This window comes from Phaethon aethereus (genome assembly GCF_964289735.1).
Source record: "Phaethon aethereus genome assembly, chromosome: 14".
NCBI lineage: Eukaryota > Metazoa > Chordata > Aves > Phaethontiformes > Phaethontidae > Phaethon > Phaethon aethereus.
This window is the reverse complement of record NC_138590.1, coordinates 3,962,891-3,981,477: the sequence shown is the minus strand read 5'-3', so window position 1 is coordinate 3,981,477 and position 18,587 is coordinate 3,962,891. Positions and strand designations below refer to the sequence as shown.

At 36.5% G+C, this 18,587-nt stretch overlaps 1 protein-coding gene across 1 annotated transcript in view; it reads left to right on the top strand.

Annotated features, from left to right (window-relative positions):
• Positions 1-18,587, top strand: part of DOCK2 (dedicator of cytokinesis 2) — a gene marked incomplete at both ends in the record, with an annotated part of 201,114 nt that overhangs the window by 142,865 nt on the left and 39,662 nt on the right. The window contains 4 exons of the mRNA XM_082006288.1: positions 1,566-1,644; positions 13,117-13,217; positions 13,309-13,367; positions 16,542-16,690. Of these exons, the coding sequence (XP_081862414.1) occupies positions 1,566-1,644; positions 13,117-13,217; positions 13,309-13,367; positions 16,542-16,690 (388 nt within the window). The remainder of the gene's footprint in view (positions 1-1,565; positions 1,645-13,116; positions 13,218-13,308; positions 13,368-16,541; positions 16,691-18,587) is intronic.

The following is an 18,587-nucleotide window of genomic DNA, read 5'->3' as shown; positions in this document are numbered from 1 at the left end:
GAGCTGGGAAGAAGAAGTAATACTCTTTGCTGTGTTCTGCAAGCCTCTAGTGACCACTGACACTTAGTAGTCCTCCCTTCATTTTTGTCTTTTATGTGCCTAATCACTTTTGGGCCGGTATAGAATTCAGGCATTCACAGCATCCCGTAGAAGTGAGTTGCATAGCTGAGCAAGACTAGCATAAAAACTGTTTCTTTTTGCTCATTTTGAATGCACATTCTGATTTTTTTCAGTGCTCTCCAATGCTGGTATGAGAAACAGTGAACAATAAGTCTCTCCTTTCCATGGTACTTTTGATTTTATACATTCTACCATATTCCTCCTCAGTCACATAGTGTCCCCTGATTAAAGAAACCAGGTCTCAGGCACATTAAATATGTTTGATCATTTCTTTGTCACATTTATTTGCTTGTTTTCTTCTCGCTTTTTTACTTTTTGTGTTTATCTTTTTGAGATGGGAGACCAGAACCCCACACAATCCAACACAAGGGTGCAACATTCCCTTGACAGTAACATGTATATCCTGTGGTCTCTTAATCTTTTGCTAATAATTCTAATTATTGAGTTATTGCCTTTTCTGATGCTTCTAAACACTAAGATGGTTTTGTGGACCACTCTGTTATAACCTTTAGCTCTTTTTCCTGACAGTCAATCATTGTATTTGAACAGTTAGGATTGTTTTTCCCTTATGTTCACCTTGTTCAGGTTGCAGTACCTTTGCCCTCACAGTGGAGGCATTTCAACTTAAAACTTACTGAAATTTTACCTATGAAGTGGAGGAAAATGGATCACTTCTTTCCAGAATTGTAAACTGAATGAAACTGAATTATTTACATAAACTTTATCAATATTTAGAGATACAGTTGATTTTTGTTTTACAAATGTACTGTGCTGGAAAGTTAGACAAATTAGCTTTAGAAATGTGACTTAATGTTGCTGCATTAAAAACAAGCATAAATAGGCGCTCCTTTTCAAGATAGATGGCTAATCTTCACACTCTTCCTCTCGGAAGAAATAACTATTTATTCACTCAGCTTTGAATGTGCTTCTATAATCAACCTGAGGAGGAAGGTAGGCAGAGGTGTCACCCTCTCCTCACCACCTGTGGGAAACCTGAAAATCTTTTAATTGAGAAAATGCAGTGGCAGCTCCTAACTAATAATGTAAGTACAAGGAACTCTTTTAGCTGTCAGACCTGTGAGGAGGAGGCAGTAACACTCTTGTAAATGATTTGGTTTTGTCGCATAGAAGGTAACATTGTGAAAGAATTTCTCTCTCTCTTTTCTCAAGAATGCAATGCAATGCAGCAGAGGGAAAGAAATTACGCAGTCTCAATATTTCAGTCGAGACCCAGAAACTTTTTGACAATCATGTGCTTAAATGTTTTTTATGCATAACAGGCTATAAATAACATGCCGTTGCACAGAACGTCATCTGCTGTATTCATGAATGTGTGACCTTTGCTTCTTCTAGTGTGTTCACTGTTTAAATGTGTTCCATGGTCACTCATGGTTGGAATAGATTCCCAGAGATTACATTCATTTATCATGGCTTTTCTTTTTCAGGGTGTTCTTGAGAGCCATCAACAAATTTGCAGAGACAATGAACCAGAAATTTCTGGAGAATATGAATTTTGAAGTCCAAGTAAGTGTTTAGGCTTTTGTATGTGCAGGTATGATCATTCTGGTCTGTCAGAGCCCCTTCTGGTGCTTTATATCAATATCACAATGACTGTTGATTTGAGTTTGTCAGAATTAGGTCATCTTTGATACGACAGGAAAATCGTACTTTGATTATTTATGATAAGGCACCCAAACAGAGTATTTTATACTGTGATTCTCTCAGAATTGGCAAGCCAAAAGCTCTTTTTTTTTCTTAGTCATATAAGTGTATTCAGAAAGGCAATCTTTCATGTAATGCACGTAGCCTTCACAGTGTCACTCCTGTGTATGTAGGGCAGAAAGAGCTTAACTTTGATTCCTAGAGTATTTAGCAGTTAGAATTTATTTTTATTTTTAACTTGTAGTCTTTCCTGATAAGTCTGTCTGTATTTATTTATTTATTTTTCTTTATTTTTTAGTAGTTCTTTCTGAAATAATGTAAAATTAGGGGTTGGGTTTTTTAGTTTGCTCAATATAATTCTGTGCAACTTAACTAACTGGACATGTATTTTACCATATGTTTGGCTTGCTTCAGATAAAAATGGAAGTGTCTGTAGTTTTCACATTCATTAAAATGTTATTAAAATGTGAATACAGTTTTAAAATCAGGATTTGTCACTAAATGCTGCCTGATTATGGTATGTGCTATAGATAGAAAGAACACTAACAAAGACTAGTATAAAAAATTATTCTATTTCACTCTTATATATTAAGAGTAAATGTTTTAAGTTAAAAAAATTTTTTAACTAATTACAAAAATCTAATCTGTTCATTAGATAATAACATATCGACCCTAACCGTGAGGTCCAGAGGAAGTTAGGGCTCTGCCTTCTTGATTTCTTGGGGTTTATATTTTAAGGTTAATCTTTCAACTTGCTGTCTGGTCTAAGCGATTCTACTCTATTGCATGCGAATGTTTAGGCTTACTGTGCTAAAAACCGTTCGGGTAACGGTCTCTCAGTCCTTAACATAAAATACCTCAGTCACAGATAGCTACATAGTGGTTTAAAAGACAATAGTAAAAAGAAAGGTAAAACATTCAGTTTATACTCAGTTATGATGGCCCCCAAGTGTGAAATGCAGAGCTTTTCCCTCATTTATCTCATTAAAAATTTTGTACCTTCAAAAGGTGTGACTTTACAAATGTATATATGTGTAATGTTAATTATGATTTTTGGATCGTAGGGAAAGATGTTTCTTCTGACAAACTTTAAATTTCTTTTTATTAACTATGCCTGCTGGAAACTTCAAGTCCCTGTCATACTTACGATATAATGTCTCTTAGGCTATTTTCATTTATTAACAGCTAATTTGTAACCTATCATTTCTATAACACTTGATCATTTTTACTGCACAATGGGTCAGTAATTTTTAAAAGCAAACAAAATAGGTCTGGTAGACATCCGTATGTGTAGGCTACCAAAACCACGCAGACTACTATAAAGAGTGTGCATCTGTCAAAACTTTATTAAGGTGCACGCTGGCTCTTCCAAATGTTCAAGCAGCACCCTAAACCTGGAACTGTGATTTCAGCCAGCTTCCTGTGGCAATTCTGTGCATTCCAGAACATTATCAAAAAACCGGAGACCTTGCAGTTCAGCGCTGAACCTTGCAGTTCAAGGGAATGTGTTAATGCTTGCTCTTTTATTCGTGACTTGTCAAATACCTGGAGGCTTTGAGTAAGCTAAACAACGTTATAATAAATAACTAGTGCCATCTAAGGAATTTCTACCCTTAGAGTTTTCACAAGACTTAAAAGCACAAGTCAGGGAGATAACTTTTCTTTCATGAATAAAAGCTCTGAAAACCTTCTAACGGCACCCTACATATACCTATTAAAAAAGCTGCTACTGGACTAAAGAAGGTCTGAATAATGCAAAGCATGTTGTGTAATTTCCTCAATTAAAAATTAAAATTTGATTTCCTACTGTTACCGATACTTATTCAGGTCATTGATAGCTGAAGATTTTAATGTTTTAAAGGTTCTTTTACTGTTTTTCGTACTTACTTTTTAAATAAAAAAACATATAAATCAGTGTCTTGCAACCATTCAGACTGTGAAAACTTGAATTCAGAGAAGCACTTGAAACTAAAAATGTTATTAATTGAAATGAGAAGCTAGAGGTCCTTTAGTGGACCTTCTTCATTTTCTGAGGATCAACTTTATGCAAATCATTTCTAACAACGTTTTTGCCAAACTATTCTAGAGCCTTTATGGTAAGAGAGTAGTCTGTGTCTCTCCTAGACATACTATATTATCCTTAAAGTAGAAAATTTTCTTAAAATGCTCTGAAGCACTGAGACGTAATGGCAGGAACAAATAGTAAGGGGTGGAAGGGGAAATAACTTCAACATTTTCCTAATAAAAACTTTGTCTTTTGAAGTCATGGCTTAAATCTTCCTACTCTGCAGTATAAATCCACATCTCTCTGTTCTGTCTTTTCTGCCTGTGGAAAGTTTGGTCTTGGAGCTGTAATTCTTCATGTGGATTGCCCTTACCTGAGTTGTTCTTTAATAGCATGGACTGAAGTCATTTGCTGTAGTCCCAAGAAACTTTTTCTGCATCACTAGAAAAGGAGCAAAAGACAAAAAAGAGAGACAATATTTAGTTTTAAATCCATGTATCTTGGCTGTGAGCAAACATGAGCAGTGGTTCACTCAAAGTAAATGAGAAACTTCTATACTTCATAAAGCAGTTGACTTTACAGTTTCAGCCTCTGGGGCTGTGATTCTTTTTAGATTTAATATTTGGTTTTCCTCATTGTTTTGGAGTATTTTTAGTTAATAAACAAACAAGCAGTCCTATGTGCCGCTGTTGCAGTGCTTGTGTGTTTTTATTTTAGCAATTAAGGTACCACAGGCTAATATCATAAAGTAGCTTTTGTTTTAGCAGCTGCTTTGCAAAGGAAAACCCTGAATCAAGTTTATTTCCATTATTATTTGTCCATTGCTTTGTTGTTAGGCTTTTTGGATGCAACATAGCAATGAGAAATTAAGGCAAAATGTTGAGATGTAGTATCCTTCAAAGGTGAGCAAATCTTTGGGATTTCCTTGAGGTGTCTGTATTTAAAAGGAATGTAGGAGTTTGAGAGAAACATTTGCTTTAATGAAAATAAGCAGTACATTCATGTTCCACAGGGATTCCCAAAAACCATACAGTAAGTCTGCAGATGAAAACAAATGCTGGTATGTTTTTTCTTTAGTATTCACTTGAACTAGTTGATAATAAATGTTAGAGTGCAACAAAAGTTTCAGTGGGGGAAAACTGGCAATTGAGGGAAGCTTAATGTCATTGAGATGCATTCAAAACTTTGAACCAGTGTGGAATCTTTCTGTATAGCTATATTTCTCTTTTTATTTGTATGCATGTAGGAAAATAATGATTTGGGACAAAAAAACTTGCTTTTGTTATTTTGATCTGGGAGAAAATTTGGAAGTAGCATAGCTTTCAGTTTTGTTAAGAGCTCCAGCCTGACAACCCCATGTTCATTGCCGCAGTCAGCCCCGTGGAGCGAGGGCAGCCCACTACGCATTCCTACCCTCTGGTGCATTGTGGTCAGGTGCCCCAGTCTACCACAGGAGGAGCCAAGCGTGCAGGAAAAAGAGCCACAACACACACCAGTGGGTTCCTTATGAATACAAACATACGTAAACTGATGACAGTAAATCTAGGATATGCTTCCTAAAACCAGAATTGAGGCAATCGCATCCCATGGAGTGCAGCTTAACCTCAACTGTTTACACTGGGCTCTGTTTTTAAAATTCTAGGAAAAAAGGTGCTCTTGAAAAGTGCTTCTGCTGTTGCCGAACGTGACAGAGATTTCAGTGAGCTCATTCAATGTGTTTTACAAATACTGTCCAGCTGTTTCACTTGATATGAATAGGAGTTGTGCATCTAAATTTAATCTAACTTTTGAAAGATGCTCTATGCCTGTGTTACATAAGTGACTACTACAGATCTAAAAACTTAAGTAAATTATTGCATGTAGAGTTTCTGTGATACAAATGGATTTTCATTTTTAAAAAAAGCCCTGAACAAGAACTGTTTCTTCAAGGGTCAGTTGTTTAGTATGCAGCAGTCTTCAGGCAATCTAGTCTCCTCTTAGGAGTCTGTATACTGTTGATTTTTTTGTTTCAAAGAAAAAGGGATGAGTAAAATTCAGTTCTTTATGAGCATAAGCAGCAAGGAAAATGTCTCAAGAATTTGGAAGCTAAAACAGAGGCAACTGTTGTCATACTCCTGAATAAGGGTAATTTAAACCATAGAAATAGAATATATTGAGATGGGGGAAATAGAGATGCATACTGGTGAAGATTAAAAAAAAAAAAATTACATCTTAAAGTTCTTCGTAAATGTGTGAATTACTTCCACTGTTTGTAGGATGGTGTTTTCAAATCTGGTTATTAACAAATGAAGAAAAGTCTTAATTTGAAAAATAGATTTTAAAAGGCAATTTCTGTATTTGAAAGACTTGAATTCATGTTAGAGATAAACACAGTTGTGTATTGAAACATTATCTAGACAGGCTAGGAGATACTTCTCACTTGAAGATTCTAAAGAATGGACTCAACAGACATCTGTCTGAAGCAGTTGAGCAGGTTTTGCCTTGGGATATGGAGCTGGATTAGCAGACCTCTCAGGTTTCCTTCCAGATACATGTTCTGTGTTTACAACTAGAAAAAGTTCACTGAAGTGTAAATCGTGTTATTGAAGACTTGCAACTGTGGGAAGTATAATAGTTTAAGAATCTTTATTCAGAATGAGCATGTTAAGATAGTGTAAGGAGATATATTGATGGTACACAAGAAAAACAGAAAAAATAACTTAGGGAAGCTGGTCTGACTGTTGCATTTTGTGTCAATAAAAAGTCTTATCTGTGAGATTGCAAATTGCTTATATTTTCTCTTTTCCCTCTTTTTTTTTTGTGTTTGCTTTCAATATTATATTATTTTTAATAATATTCATAAGGATTCTCTTAGTTGATTGCAGAACTGTCTCGTCAGCCAGCCAGTATCCACACTACTTGCGCATACTGATGCTCACTAGTCAGGATCGTGCTACCCGGTTGTAAGAGGATTTGTGTCTCTTTGGTGCTTGGTTTTTTTGCAGGGGTGGAGGTGGGTGGTGTAGGGGTAGGGCTGGCTCTTTTTCATCACCAGCAGCCACTAGTAAAGACAGGTTTGCTTTGGAAATACAGCTATTGCAGATGATTTCAGACATGTTCAACATACAATTTTAAAGGAGGTTGCAATGTTGGCATTTTTGCTGTTTTGTATCAAGAAACAATTAAGGATTTGTTGATCTCAAATGTGGAGATCAGACCACCTGTCTGGAGCACTGCTTTGCAGCTGGGCTTCTGCAGGATAGCAGAACAGATGCAACATAATAATGTGTGAATTCTGGATTTAGGATGTGTGAGTTGAGATGGGTTCTTCAGAAGACACTTAACAAACAAACAAAAATATTAAAAATCATAGAATATATTTTGGGAAGAATGTTCCCTGAAAGTCACCCTGGTTTCTTGGATTTAATTATAACAAAAACTTTGTGTGGTCTGTACTCATGCAATATATACGTTCATAGTATCCTCAATAAATGTCTCAGAAGTATATTTCATTTCTGGTAAATAGGACAATTTTGGGACTTCGCAGTACACTTTGCTTTTACCTTTAGTGGTAATTGTACCATCTTATTCAATCCAAAAAATGCTAATTCTGCTCGACTGAAAATTTCTGTGTTTCAAAACAAAGTATTATATGCATACCCCCAGGGTGTTAAATAAGGGTGAATAATCAGCAGATAACGTGACTTTCCATAAGCAATCTAAGTACCTTTGCACCAAAGAACAAGTGTCTTTGCACACCCGTTCCTATTTTATACTGAAGAACATCCAGCTAGTTGATTTGCCATTTATTTGATTCACAAGGATTTTTAAGGAAGCAAATATTTGACAGTAGTTCAATTTTGAAGCCAAATATTATCTGTCCATATGGATAGAGATGTAGGTATCAAATAAAAAACTTAAGTTCAAATGTGAATTAACATTTGCTTTGTTGTTATATAAAAATACAATAATTAAATGACCTTTCTATTTACCAGACATGTCTTAACTGTCAGCAGTGTCCTTATTTTTATGAATGCAAAACTAGGAAAGAAGGGTTTTTTCTTTTTTGCACCAGCAGAAGTCCCTTTTTCAACTTGGAAGTCATGGCTTTTTTCCTCTTAATTTTATTTAGCTTGAATGAAACATAAGCCAGTCTTGCATCAACAGAAAAATGAAGATAAAAATGTTTAATGGTTCACGTCAAAATTTCAGTTAAATTTTCCAGAGTGCACGTTCACCTTTATAGTACCTATTTAGTCCTCATATGACCTTTTTTTGTGTGTAAAAAAAAAAAATACACAAAATGTCTCTGATAGTAGTATCTGCTCTGGTAGCTGATGTCACTAGCGAGGTGTTACCTTTGTCTAACCACCTCTGTTGTTACCATCAACTCATGGCTCCATCAGCTTTGGTTTTAGAAGTCTTGCTCTGTCTAGTAAGTATTTCCATTCAGTGAGTGAACACATCAGCGCTCCAACGCAGTCAGCATCCATTGCCACCCTCAACGCCGCTTAATTCATTGAAACAAGGGGTTTTGTGCAACATGCCCTTTTTAATGGTTCTGATTGCAGATGGCAGCTTCTGACTGGGAAGAGGGGACAGGGAAGAGTGAACAAACAGAAACCATTTTGTTGTGGTCAGGCATAGTTTACAGAGTTTCTATTTTGGAAAAGAGAGTGCTATTGATTGCTGTTCCTTCCTACCCTTCCCCTCTGTTAGCATTATTTTTACAGGGCATTAGAAAGTATTATATTTCTAAATCTCTACTGTTATAGCAATTAAAATTTCATATTAATCATCTATATTCCTGCCACAGAATTTATTATAAAAGGCATAGTCCATGTTACATTATAATGTTAGCCTGATTTGGAAGAAAATTCTTATTTTTCATATTTTTCCTATCTTTCTTGTATGCACTAGGCACCATTAAAAACTCAGCAGTAATGAAATGTATTCTAGCAGCACAAACAGAATTGCACAATTTATTTTTTTTTATTTGAATCTTCAGTTAGAAACCCCAGAATCAAAAGCTTCACTGCATTACAAATATACAGGGAAAAATATGCACTATATTGTATGATAGTGATAGACATTCTAGAAAATTCTAGGAGATGGCTGATGCACAAGTTCATAGATAATGCAACCATTACAAAATGTAGCTAGCTGTATTAACTATACTAGCAATATTAGAAATGTTATATTTCCATATAATACATATCGTACTGTGCATTTGAAAATTACCAAACTTCAGAATTGAAAGTTTATCGTTGATCCTTCATATCTTTTATATCCAACATATAGCTGGGTCTTCCTAGAGTGACCTTATAGAAGTAACTGATTTTCTGATGTTCATCTGCAAATTTCTTTGGACTTTGAACTCATTGCTCAGAATGGAAAGAAATACACAGGGTATAAATTCTATAAAAATTTGCATACATGAAACTAATTTTTACTGCATTTGGGAGTGCCTTGTTTCATAGGTTTGGGATGTTTTCCAATGTAGGAATGGTAGATGTCTGGAGTAGAAAGTATTTGCAAGTATTTCACTTAAATTACATCATTAAAGAAGAGGTATATGCCAAAACCAAGGGAAAAATGGGATTATGACACGAAAAGTCTTTAAAGACTAAAAATGAATAAACCAAACTTTTGTTGGTTTATATAATGTGCTCTGTTTCTTCAAAGCTTCTTTTCATTAAGCTGAAAATTTTCTACCTTTGTTCTGTCCTTTTGAAGTACATAACCAATGCAAAGAAATTTTGGCAGAAGTCCCAAAGGATTTTCATAATTCTTTCCTTTGAGATGCTTAATACTCTCTTCCACCTCAAAGCAAACAACACACCTGTCATGAACCAGTCTGCATGCCATAGGAATAAGACCTAAATATTGTGCCTGTAACTTCCAGAATTTATGAATGAGTTGTAACTCTGACTATTGTATTTGTTAAGACTCCGTTTAAACGGAGTAAAGTAATGCGATGCTCACTGTATTTAATGTTTATCAGTTGGTGAGTTATTCTGAATTTTAGCCTTCACGTTCCAATTAGGCCTCTGTGTAGCAATTTGCATTTTTCTAGTGTGATGTTCTAAAAGACAATGCAGAATAATTTTCATGAATATTGGTTCAGATGCAGCAGTGTGTGGAGATTAATGAACACGTGTTAATATTCTGCCCTCTCCCAAAGCAAAGAATTTTTTTTTTTTTTTAGTATTTTTTTCATTGTCTTTGAGCGGCATTTACATGGAAAGTTTGTGCATATCCTTCTACTCAAAACATGGATATCTAAAGTCATTTACCTTCTCAGGAGCATCTAAGAAGTCATGATTGCATTTCAGTATCTGTGGTTGATCCAGTTAATTATCTAAAACACAAGTTGCTATTCTTTTATTTAAAATTGTTTGCATCCAAAAGGTTCACAAAAATAGTAAAAAATAGGTGTTTTTTTTTAAATTATTTAGTTTTTGGTGATGAAGAAATGTATTCCAGTATGTGAAAGAACATTACTGGGGTAAAACTACTGCTCCAATAGTACTACTGCTCCAGCGCGGGCTGCCCACGGGGTCACGGCCTCCTTCGGGCATCCCCCTGCTCCGGTGTGGGGCCCTCCCCGGGTGCGGGTGCAGATCTGCTCCCCTGTGGAGCTCCATGGCCGCAGGGGCACAGCCGGCCTCCCCGGGGGCTTCCCCGGGGGCTGCCGGGGACCCTCTGCTCCGGCGCCCGGAGCCCTCCTGCCCCTCCTGCTCTGGGCTGGGGGCTGCGGGGCTGCTCCTCTCACACATTCTCACTCCTCTCTCCGGCTGCAGTCGTGCAGGTTTTTCCCTCTTCTTAACCGTGTTCCCCAGCGGCGCTGCCACCGTCGCTGACGGGCTCGGCCTTGGCCGGCGGCGGGTCCGTCCTGGAGCCGGCTGGCGTTGGCTCTGTCGGGCACAGGGGAAGCTTCTGGCAGCTGCTCACAGCAGCCACCCCTGTAGCACCCTGGTGCCAAAACCTGGCCACGCAAACCCAGTACAGTGGTTAACACCATGCTCAGCTGAATAGTCTCCATGTTTTGAAGTGTTAAAACACGCTAAGCCAGCCTGTGCCGTTACTGTCCCATGCTGCGTCTCCACAGGAGTTTGCAGTGAGTAACTGGTAAGTGATTAGAGAAGGGTCACCTCTCGGCTCCAGCGTTGTCTCCCAGTTCTCTGTCCCTAGCTGACAAGCCAGCACTGGGGCTCATGTCAACAAGCAGCGAAGCGTGAGTGTCAGGCAAATGGGAGCAGGAGAGCTCTGGTCCTCTCCTGCCACTGTGACTGCAGCCCTACCGCATGCCAGGTAGCTGGGTCTTCAAATGCAAAGCGTTTTGGAATGTTATTGTGGGCTTAAGAGAAAACAAAACGGGTCTCATGAGCATAGTTTTTTGCATTTTAAAACCTGTTTCTGTCGGCTTTTGCTGTTTTTTACTTTTGAAGACTACTTTGCCTCACAGGGTTTTAAAGATAGTTTTGGTACTTAAAGGCTTGCGAGTCCTTCACTTGAATATGCTATTAAAATGCAAAGGATCGTATTTTTTCATTCATCATAGGGTACTCGGAGGACAAAAGGAAATGTATTCTATAAATAAGGAAACTGAGCCTTTAGGGTGTGTCTCTGACAAAGGTGGCATTGAACTTGGAATTAATAAGTGGATAAATTAACTCTAGTAATAAGGCTTCATTTTTCTCCCCGTAATCTAGAACAATTTGAGAAATTTGCCATTTTACCTGTGTAATTGACTTATGCAAAGTGTATTTCCTACACATCGATAAATACAGCTTCTCAAGGGACTGAAAGCTCTAAATTGGGCAAACCAATCTTTTAAAATCTTTGATAATGGGGGAGGGAGGGAGAACAGGACTTTCAGGAGATAAAGAACATTTGTCCTGGGGAAAAATGCTCTGAATTAGTAAGTTCTATTAGTATACTATCCAAAATTAGATACGAACATAATTTAAGTGTTGGTATTAAGAGAGGGGAAAAAAAGCTGCTGCCTTACTAGTGCTCATATTCAAATGTCATTTTTAATAAGGCTCTGATTGGTTTGGGCGAATTCAGAGCATCTTTGAATGGTGTAATATATAACAGCTTAATACCTGTCTCCGGTGAAACGCTGCTTGCGTTGGTGTGTCTGCACGAGGGATGACTAGGCTCTCTGGCCTGTAAATACTTAAAGACAGAAACAGCCCTCCGAAGGGCTTTTAAATAAGCAAGTCTGCTCAGGAGAGCGTTAGTTGGGCCTCGAAGGGAGGAATAAATTAAATGCAGGATCTTCTTCACATTATACAGGACATTTGAGAATTTTATTTATTGTAGGAAATCTGTGTTTTTGTGTGCGGTTTTGTGTGTCGGGATCTATTTTTCCCGCTTATTTGTGCCTAGCAGAGTTTTCCAGGTTATAAAGGACAGAGGTCACTTAAGTTTTTGATGAAACATTGTATTTCTAGGTTACTTAGTGTGGGTTCCCAACCCAGGGTTGTATTTCACTATACAAAACGAAAAGCTCTGTAGTAATGTTACATGTTTTGTTTCCATTCTTTAAATTACCACTGAATACATTTACTGTTGCCTTTCTACTGCGGCACTGGTACTGACAGTGCATATTTTTAGATGCAGCTACGTTTTTAAAAGAAGTGTCTAAAGCCATTGCTGACTGCTTAGAAGCTTCTGAAAATAGTACTTACTTCCTTGAATCTGTGTCTCCTAGTGAAGTTTCTTTTTTTCCCCTTTCCGTCTCTAACACGTGAGAGCAGTACTTCATTTTGATTGTCTGGAGAAAAAGTAATTTGCGTTTTTTCTTGTAGTTCAAGTACATGACTCGGTACTATTAGCTATTTAGGGATGTATTTTGTCCTTGTTTCATGTAGAGCGCTCTTAACAAAATGTTTTGGCATTTCACACAAATTGTTGTTGAATTAGAATCCAAAGAGAAGACAGTAGATGCTTTTTGAAGTAGTTCTCAAACACAGTGTAATTACATTGGAGGCCTTTAGCTCCAAGTTGCTAAGATTCACAGGCATGTCGTGTGTTTCACTAGTCCTGCTGTGGTTCGTGCTCTGATGTTGTTAGCTAATGAATCTCATATGAATCTTTTTTAGCAATATTTATTCAGCTGCTGTATTACTAAGAGCAAATGTGTAGTAGTGGTTATTAAAATTCATCTTTCTTGCTTTTCTGATAATTGCATAATACTAATTATGTACATCTTCGCATAATATAAAAATCTCATATTGCTTGCATCATTTGGTTTCATAAATTATTCAGCATTATGCATAGTTTAATATCATGCCTGCTTTTCTCAAAACTATTATAATTTCCCTATATTCAATTTACAGCTGTGGAACAACTATTTTCATTTGGCTGTGGCTTTTATTACCCAAGATTCACTACAGCTAGAAAACTTTTCCCATGCAAAATACAACAAGATCCAGAACAAGTAAGCAAAATTGTATGCTTTAGCTTATCTCTTTAATTTTGTATTAAAATGATGATAATTATAAGAATATCTTTCATATTTTTTTTAATAGATACGGAGATATGAGACGTTTAATTGGCTTTGCTATCCGTGACATGTGGTACAAACTTGGTAAGTAGGCAAATGAACTTAATTGCAACTGAATCCATAGCATATTGCTCATTTCATTGAAAAATATTTGACATGAAGTGCTTTTGTAAATATTTCTGCTATTTGAACTTAAAATAGGTTTTCTCTTCTTGTGAATAAGTTTGGAACTGACATGAGATACTGTTTGACTACTGCCCTTTTTTTATCTCTAAGAGAACTTACAACCTTCTCTCATGTTTCAAAGATGGCTGAAATCGGGAGATTTCAGAAAGGTTATTTTGCTGAAATTTGAGAACCAGATAAATTTTTCCCTGAGAAGGTTACTGCACAGTTTGAATCTACAGTTCCAGAAATTAGATTTGGAATCTGTTTGGATTAAAATTCCAAAATGTTTTTACAGTTGTTGTACAGCCATGTTCTGCCACTGCCCCTTCGAGAGTTCATAATAAAGGGAACAACAATGTATTGTTCTATGAAAAGATGGATTATAGAGGTTTTTTTGAAATATACAGTGAAGACAATTATGATGATACCTATGATTATACTTAGAAATGCAAGCTGAATCTCAAATTTTAGACAGTTAATCATGAAAAGACCAGATTTCATCAGTTTATGAACAGAGAGAAGACAGAGAAAAAGGCTTTACAACCTTTCCTCTCACCCCTGAGCTGGTCAAATAACATTTGCAGTGTGTTTGAACCTCTGACACAGCAGTGTTGCAAGGTAAAATAAGCTGTGGAGAGGCTCTAATATCACTCTGTCTTATTACACAAGGAAGCCAACGATGATTTTCAAAACGCGCTGAAAGGGATTTGTTTCGTACTAACTGAACTTATGTAGAGTATTTGTTTTATCTTGGAAATTTTTTGTGAAATTCTTCTGTGTAGGACATGTGAAATTTCTTCATTATCTCTATTAAACTTTCAAGTTTCCAAGGTGTATCCGTGCTTGCCTGGAGGTTTTGAATGTTTTCATCACCTTGAACATAGTCCTTCTGGTGAAATGTACCCCTTTCAATCTCTCCTTCCTTAAGTTTTTTCTTTTAGTATTTTTTAGTAGGGAAAAAAAATAAATTAATGCATCAGTATACTCTGATGTATCAAAAAGAGGTTGTCAAGGTTTTAAAGGATTTGATACTTTTGCTGATTAATTGGTGAACTCTCAAACCTGTGTTCAGCATAGTCATTAATTTTCTAGTTTATCACCCTTGTCATCCTTTTTAATACTGGTAGGTGTAAATGTGAAATTAATAATTTTCACATGGATTCTTGATTCTAGAGCCATTAACATCTGTTTCTTAATATAAACTTTGAAGTTTTCATTTTACGACAAAGTACCACAAGTCTTGCAGAAGCACTCTGCCACTTGCGTGTGTTGCAATTTGCAGTTGCATCCCACTCATGCTGAATCTGAGAGTCCGCGTTAAAAGCAGCAAGCACAATAGCTTTATAAAAATTCAAGGGCCTTTAGCAGTTTTGTCTAGCATAATGTTGAAGACCAGGGGATTGTTTTATCATATCCAAATGCATTACTAATTTATTTACATAATATTGTCTTACATACCCAATGGAAAAAGTGAGGCATACAGCTTGAGAATTGTTTCAAACTAATATGCAATAATTCTCATTTAATAATAAATGCCCCTTCCATTTATTTTTTATAATCTTCAGGCTGCTTCTGTAGCTTTAACAAAAAGGAATCTGCATCCTGAAAAGCAGTAGAGCATCTTAAGTATAAACCACATTTGAGACATACATGTACAGCAAGATTGAAACAGGTGAATGCATGTCAAAGAATCGCATACTGTGACTTCGAGAGTGCCTTTCAAATGAGGCATTGAATTGCCTTGTTCTGTGGGGCAGATTGTCTTCCTTTGTCCATTTCAGTCAGTCAGTCATTGTGAGGTTTGAGTAGATGTTACTCTTGATTCCTGAAATGGAAATAAAGTTGCTGATGGCAGGATAGTCTTACAAATTATTTTAAAAACTTTCTTCATGTATTTATTTATTTAAAGTTGTGTGCTAAGCTCTTCTGATTTTAAGTGTGAGATTAGTCTCTTGGTCAAGCAATAGGTATTGCTGTCGTTTAGCTGAAAGTTTCTCTTTTTTTTCTACTCATGTAAGAGGATTGCTTGGGAGAGTGCAGATTTTGAGAGGTGAATGGATAGCTATGTAATACATGAATTTCTGTGGTTTTCAAAAATTACAGACCTGTAAGGTCTAATACATATAGGTATTAGAAGTTACTCAGTCATCATAACATTCTTTTCAGTCTTACTGACATTACTGATTTAACTAGGATTTATAATGACTTTAATCAACATGAGTGGAAGAAAAAATAACGTTGCATAAAACTGTTGAAGTTGTAGTTCAGTTATGCTTAGCGTTACGTTGGTGTGGCACCCATATGAGAGGAACATCAGAGTCATGTTACTTTTTAGTTACGGAACAAGTCTGGTCATATTTGTTTATGAGAATATTTTAGCTCCATACAGCTTTAGGCAGTATTGACATTTTTACGCAGGTCACCGGATTTTGATGGTGATCTGCTCCACATATCACACATTTTTCTTCCCAAGAAACAAGCAGCATTTGAAGAACGTCTTGGACCTGGTTGAGTTTTTCTGCAGATTGGTTGTTCGTTGGCACCTGATGTAACAGTTGTGCTACAACATAATTTTGTGTGGGTTGAGGAGTTGTGTGGATACTTGCTTCTGTTACTGCTTGCAATGTGTGATGCGTTGGTTGGTTTGATTGGTTGCAATGTTTGATGTTACTCAGGAATGAAAGCAAGTACTGTTTTTCTCCTTCATAAACTAGAAAGGTTACACCGTGTGACATTACCGTGTGGCACTCTCCTACTGATAGAATTTGGGGGGTTCTTAGGTTTATTCCTCGAACTATTTAAAAGGAGATGTCAAAAGCTGAAAAACTGAAATGTTCACTGAAAATGTCAGCTCAGCTGGCATACGTGCCTGTTTCTGACACTGAATTCTGGCATCTCAGAATCGGACTATATCCATTAACATGTGTTCAGCGTTTGAGAAGGAATAGAGATGAGTGACTAAGTTGTAAGACTTTACAAACACAGATGGTTTAAAACACTGCTTGAAATGATTGCATGTCCTAAATGTTTTCCTAAAAAAGAATTTTTTGGGGTTCTCTCTCAAATAGCCAATTTGCGTTTCTGTTTCAGGCCAGAATAAAATTTGCTTTATTCCGGGGATGGTTGGACCCATCTTGGAAATGACTCTTATTCCGGAAGTTGAACTACGAAAAGCCACAATCCCAATTTTCTTTGACATGATGCTGTGTGAATACCAAAGGACAGGAGAATTCAAAAAGGTAATTAAGAATACTCGGTGTGAAAATTGATTAAAATGTCATATGGTCAGTTTATTTCTGGTAAGTAAGTGTTGTGTGGGCTTTTCTGCCTACAGAAAGTAAAATCCAAAATATTAATAACAAAAGAGCTCTTAGTTTGGACTTCAGTAAAACTTCCGTCACAGTGACAGCAATAAGGTACTGGAATAGGGGCCCAGAGAAGTTGCAGGATCTTAAAGTTTTCAAAATTTTATTGAAAAACGTTCTGAGCAACAAGACGTGACATTGAATTCAGCCCTCGGTTAAGTAGGAGGTAGAATTAAATGACTTCTAGGGGTCCTTTCTAATGTAAATTTTTCATGATACCTCTTCCTTATGACAGATATTGATAAGCCAAAACTTCCAATTTTTAATACAGAATGTCTGACAGAAGTAGCAGTGAATAGTTAAGTATGTATTACCCGATTTCTCAGGAAACTCTTAAGTTTTCTAAATACTTATTGGGAGAAATACTGTGAGAAAACAAACTACTGTGCAGACCTGCCACTCCTAAAATGTTTCCTACAGTCATTTTGAAAAGGAAAAGGTTTTTTAAATCACAAATATTAATTTTTTTTGATTCATGGAAGAGAAATACGGATGGTCGGATAGAACATTTGGGAATGTAATCTGAATCTCCTGCCACTGCTTGCTGTGTCTACCTGGGCAGAGAGTATCTGTCAGATTCATTCCTAGCTGACTTCTCCATTCTCTGCAAGCTCTTCGGGCATGGCCTTAACCTTATTCTGTGTTTGCACGCTGCCCTTCACAGTAAATTATGAATTGGAGATTCAGGCTTGTAGCTACACAAATAATTAATTTAGAACAATCTGTGTAATGGTAAGTGGCAGACAAAAAGTCATAATTTTAGACACTCATAGGAAAGTAAGTATGTCTCTTACATACCCAGCTATGTTTAATACTTTAAATCATGCGGGGCATTTCCGTGTCAACTGAAGTGTGGAACAAACAAGCAGATGGAATTTCCATTTTGGTCTGTATTCCACAGTGCAAGGCTTTTGGCTCAAGGTCAAGATTAAAAATCACATTGCTTCTGTGCATCTGTTCCCTCTGTGTCCTAATAGTCCTATATTTACCTTCTTAAAGATGTTTTCCTGCTCTTGGCTTATACTTCATCTCTTGGGAGAGATGCACAGATCTGTACAGACCAAAAATCCTGAAAACTCATCAGTCGTACTGACCAATTAACAAGAATAATCACTTAGGCGCCTGGAAGATGCCAGTGCTTAGGTGACCCTTAAATCACTTCTTAAATCACTTCACGTATAAATAAGTTTCAGGTGATATCTTTTCAGCACTGAGGAATAAGGACAATAATTTTCTTGCAGCTTAAAAATAAGAGGTCATTTTTACCAGATGGCACTGAAACTATTTCATCGGTGAGCAGTTGAGTCTCACTGGATTCTAATGTTTTGCTTTAGAAATTGCGATCATTTACTGGTCAACAATTTTGGTTTTTATTATCTCCTTTCTTATGAATGAGGTAATTAAGATAAATTTCTGAAACTTGCATCTGTAAGTTTGGCAATTCTCATAAGTTTGGGTTTTGGTTGGGTTTTTTTTATTATTATATTTTAAAGGAAAGGCCCATTTAAGTTTTATTACTTAAAATTGTTACCATCTTAATTGGAAAAGGCAAAGAAATAATATGAACGGAAAATTATTTGATAAATACATATAACCTAGCTTTTGCTAGTGGACAATTTTCATACACAAATTGGCATTTAGTATTATAAAGGATATTTTCTTAAAGGCTTAATATAAAATTTTGAGAAGGGTAACATGTTATTTCAAGACTACCTTAGGCACTTAGGAGCCTAGATTGACATTCAGTTAAAACATAATTTTGCTGAACTTC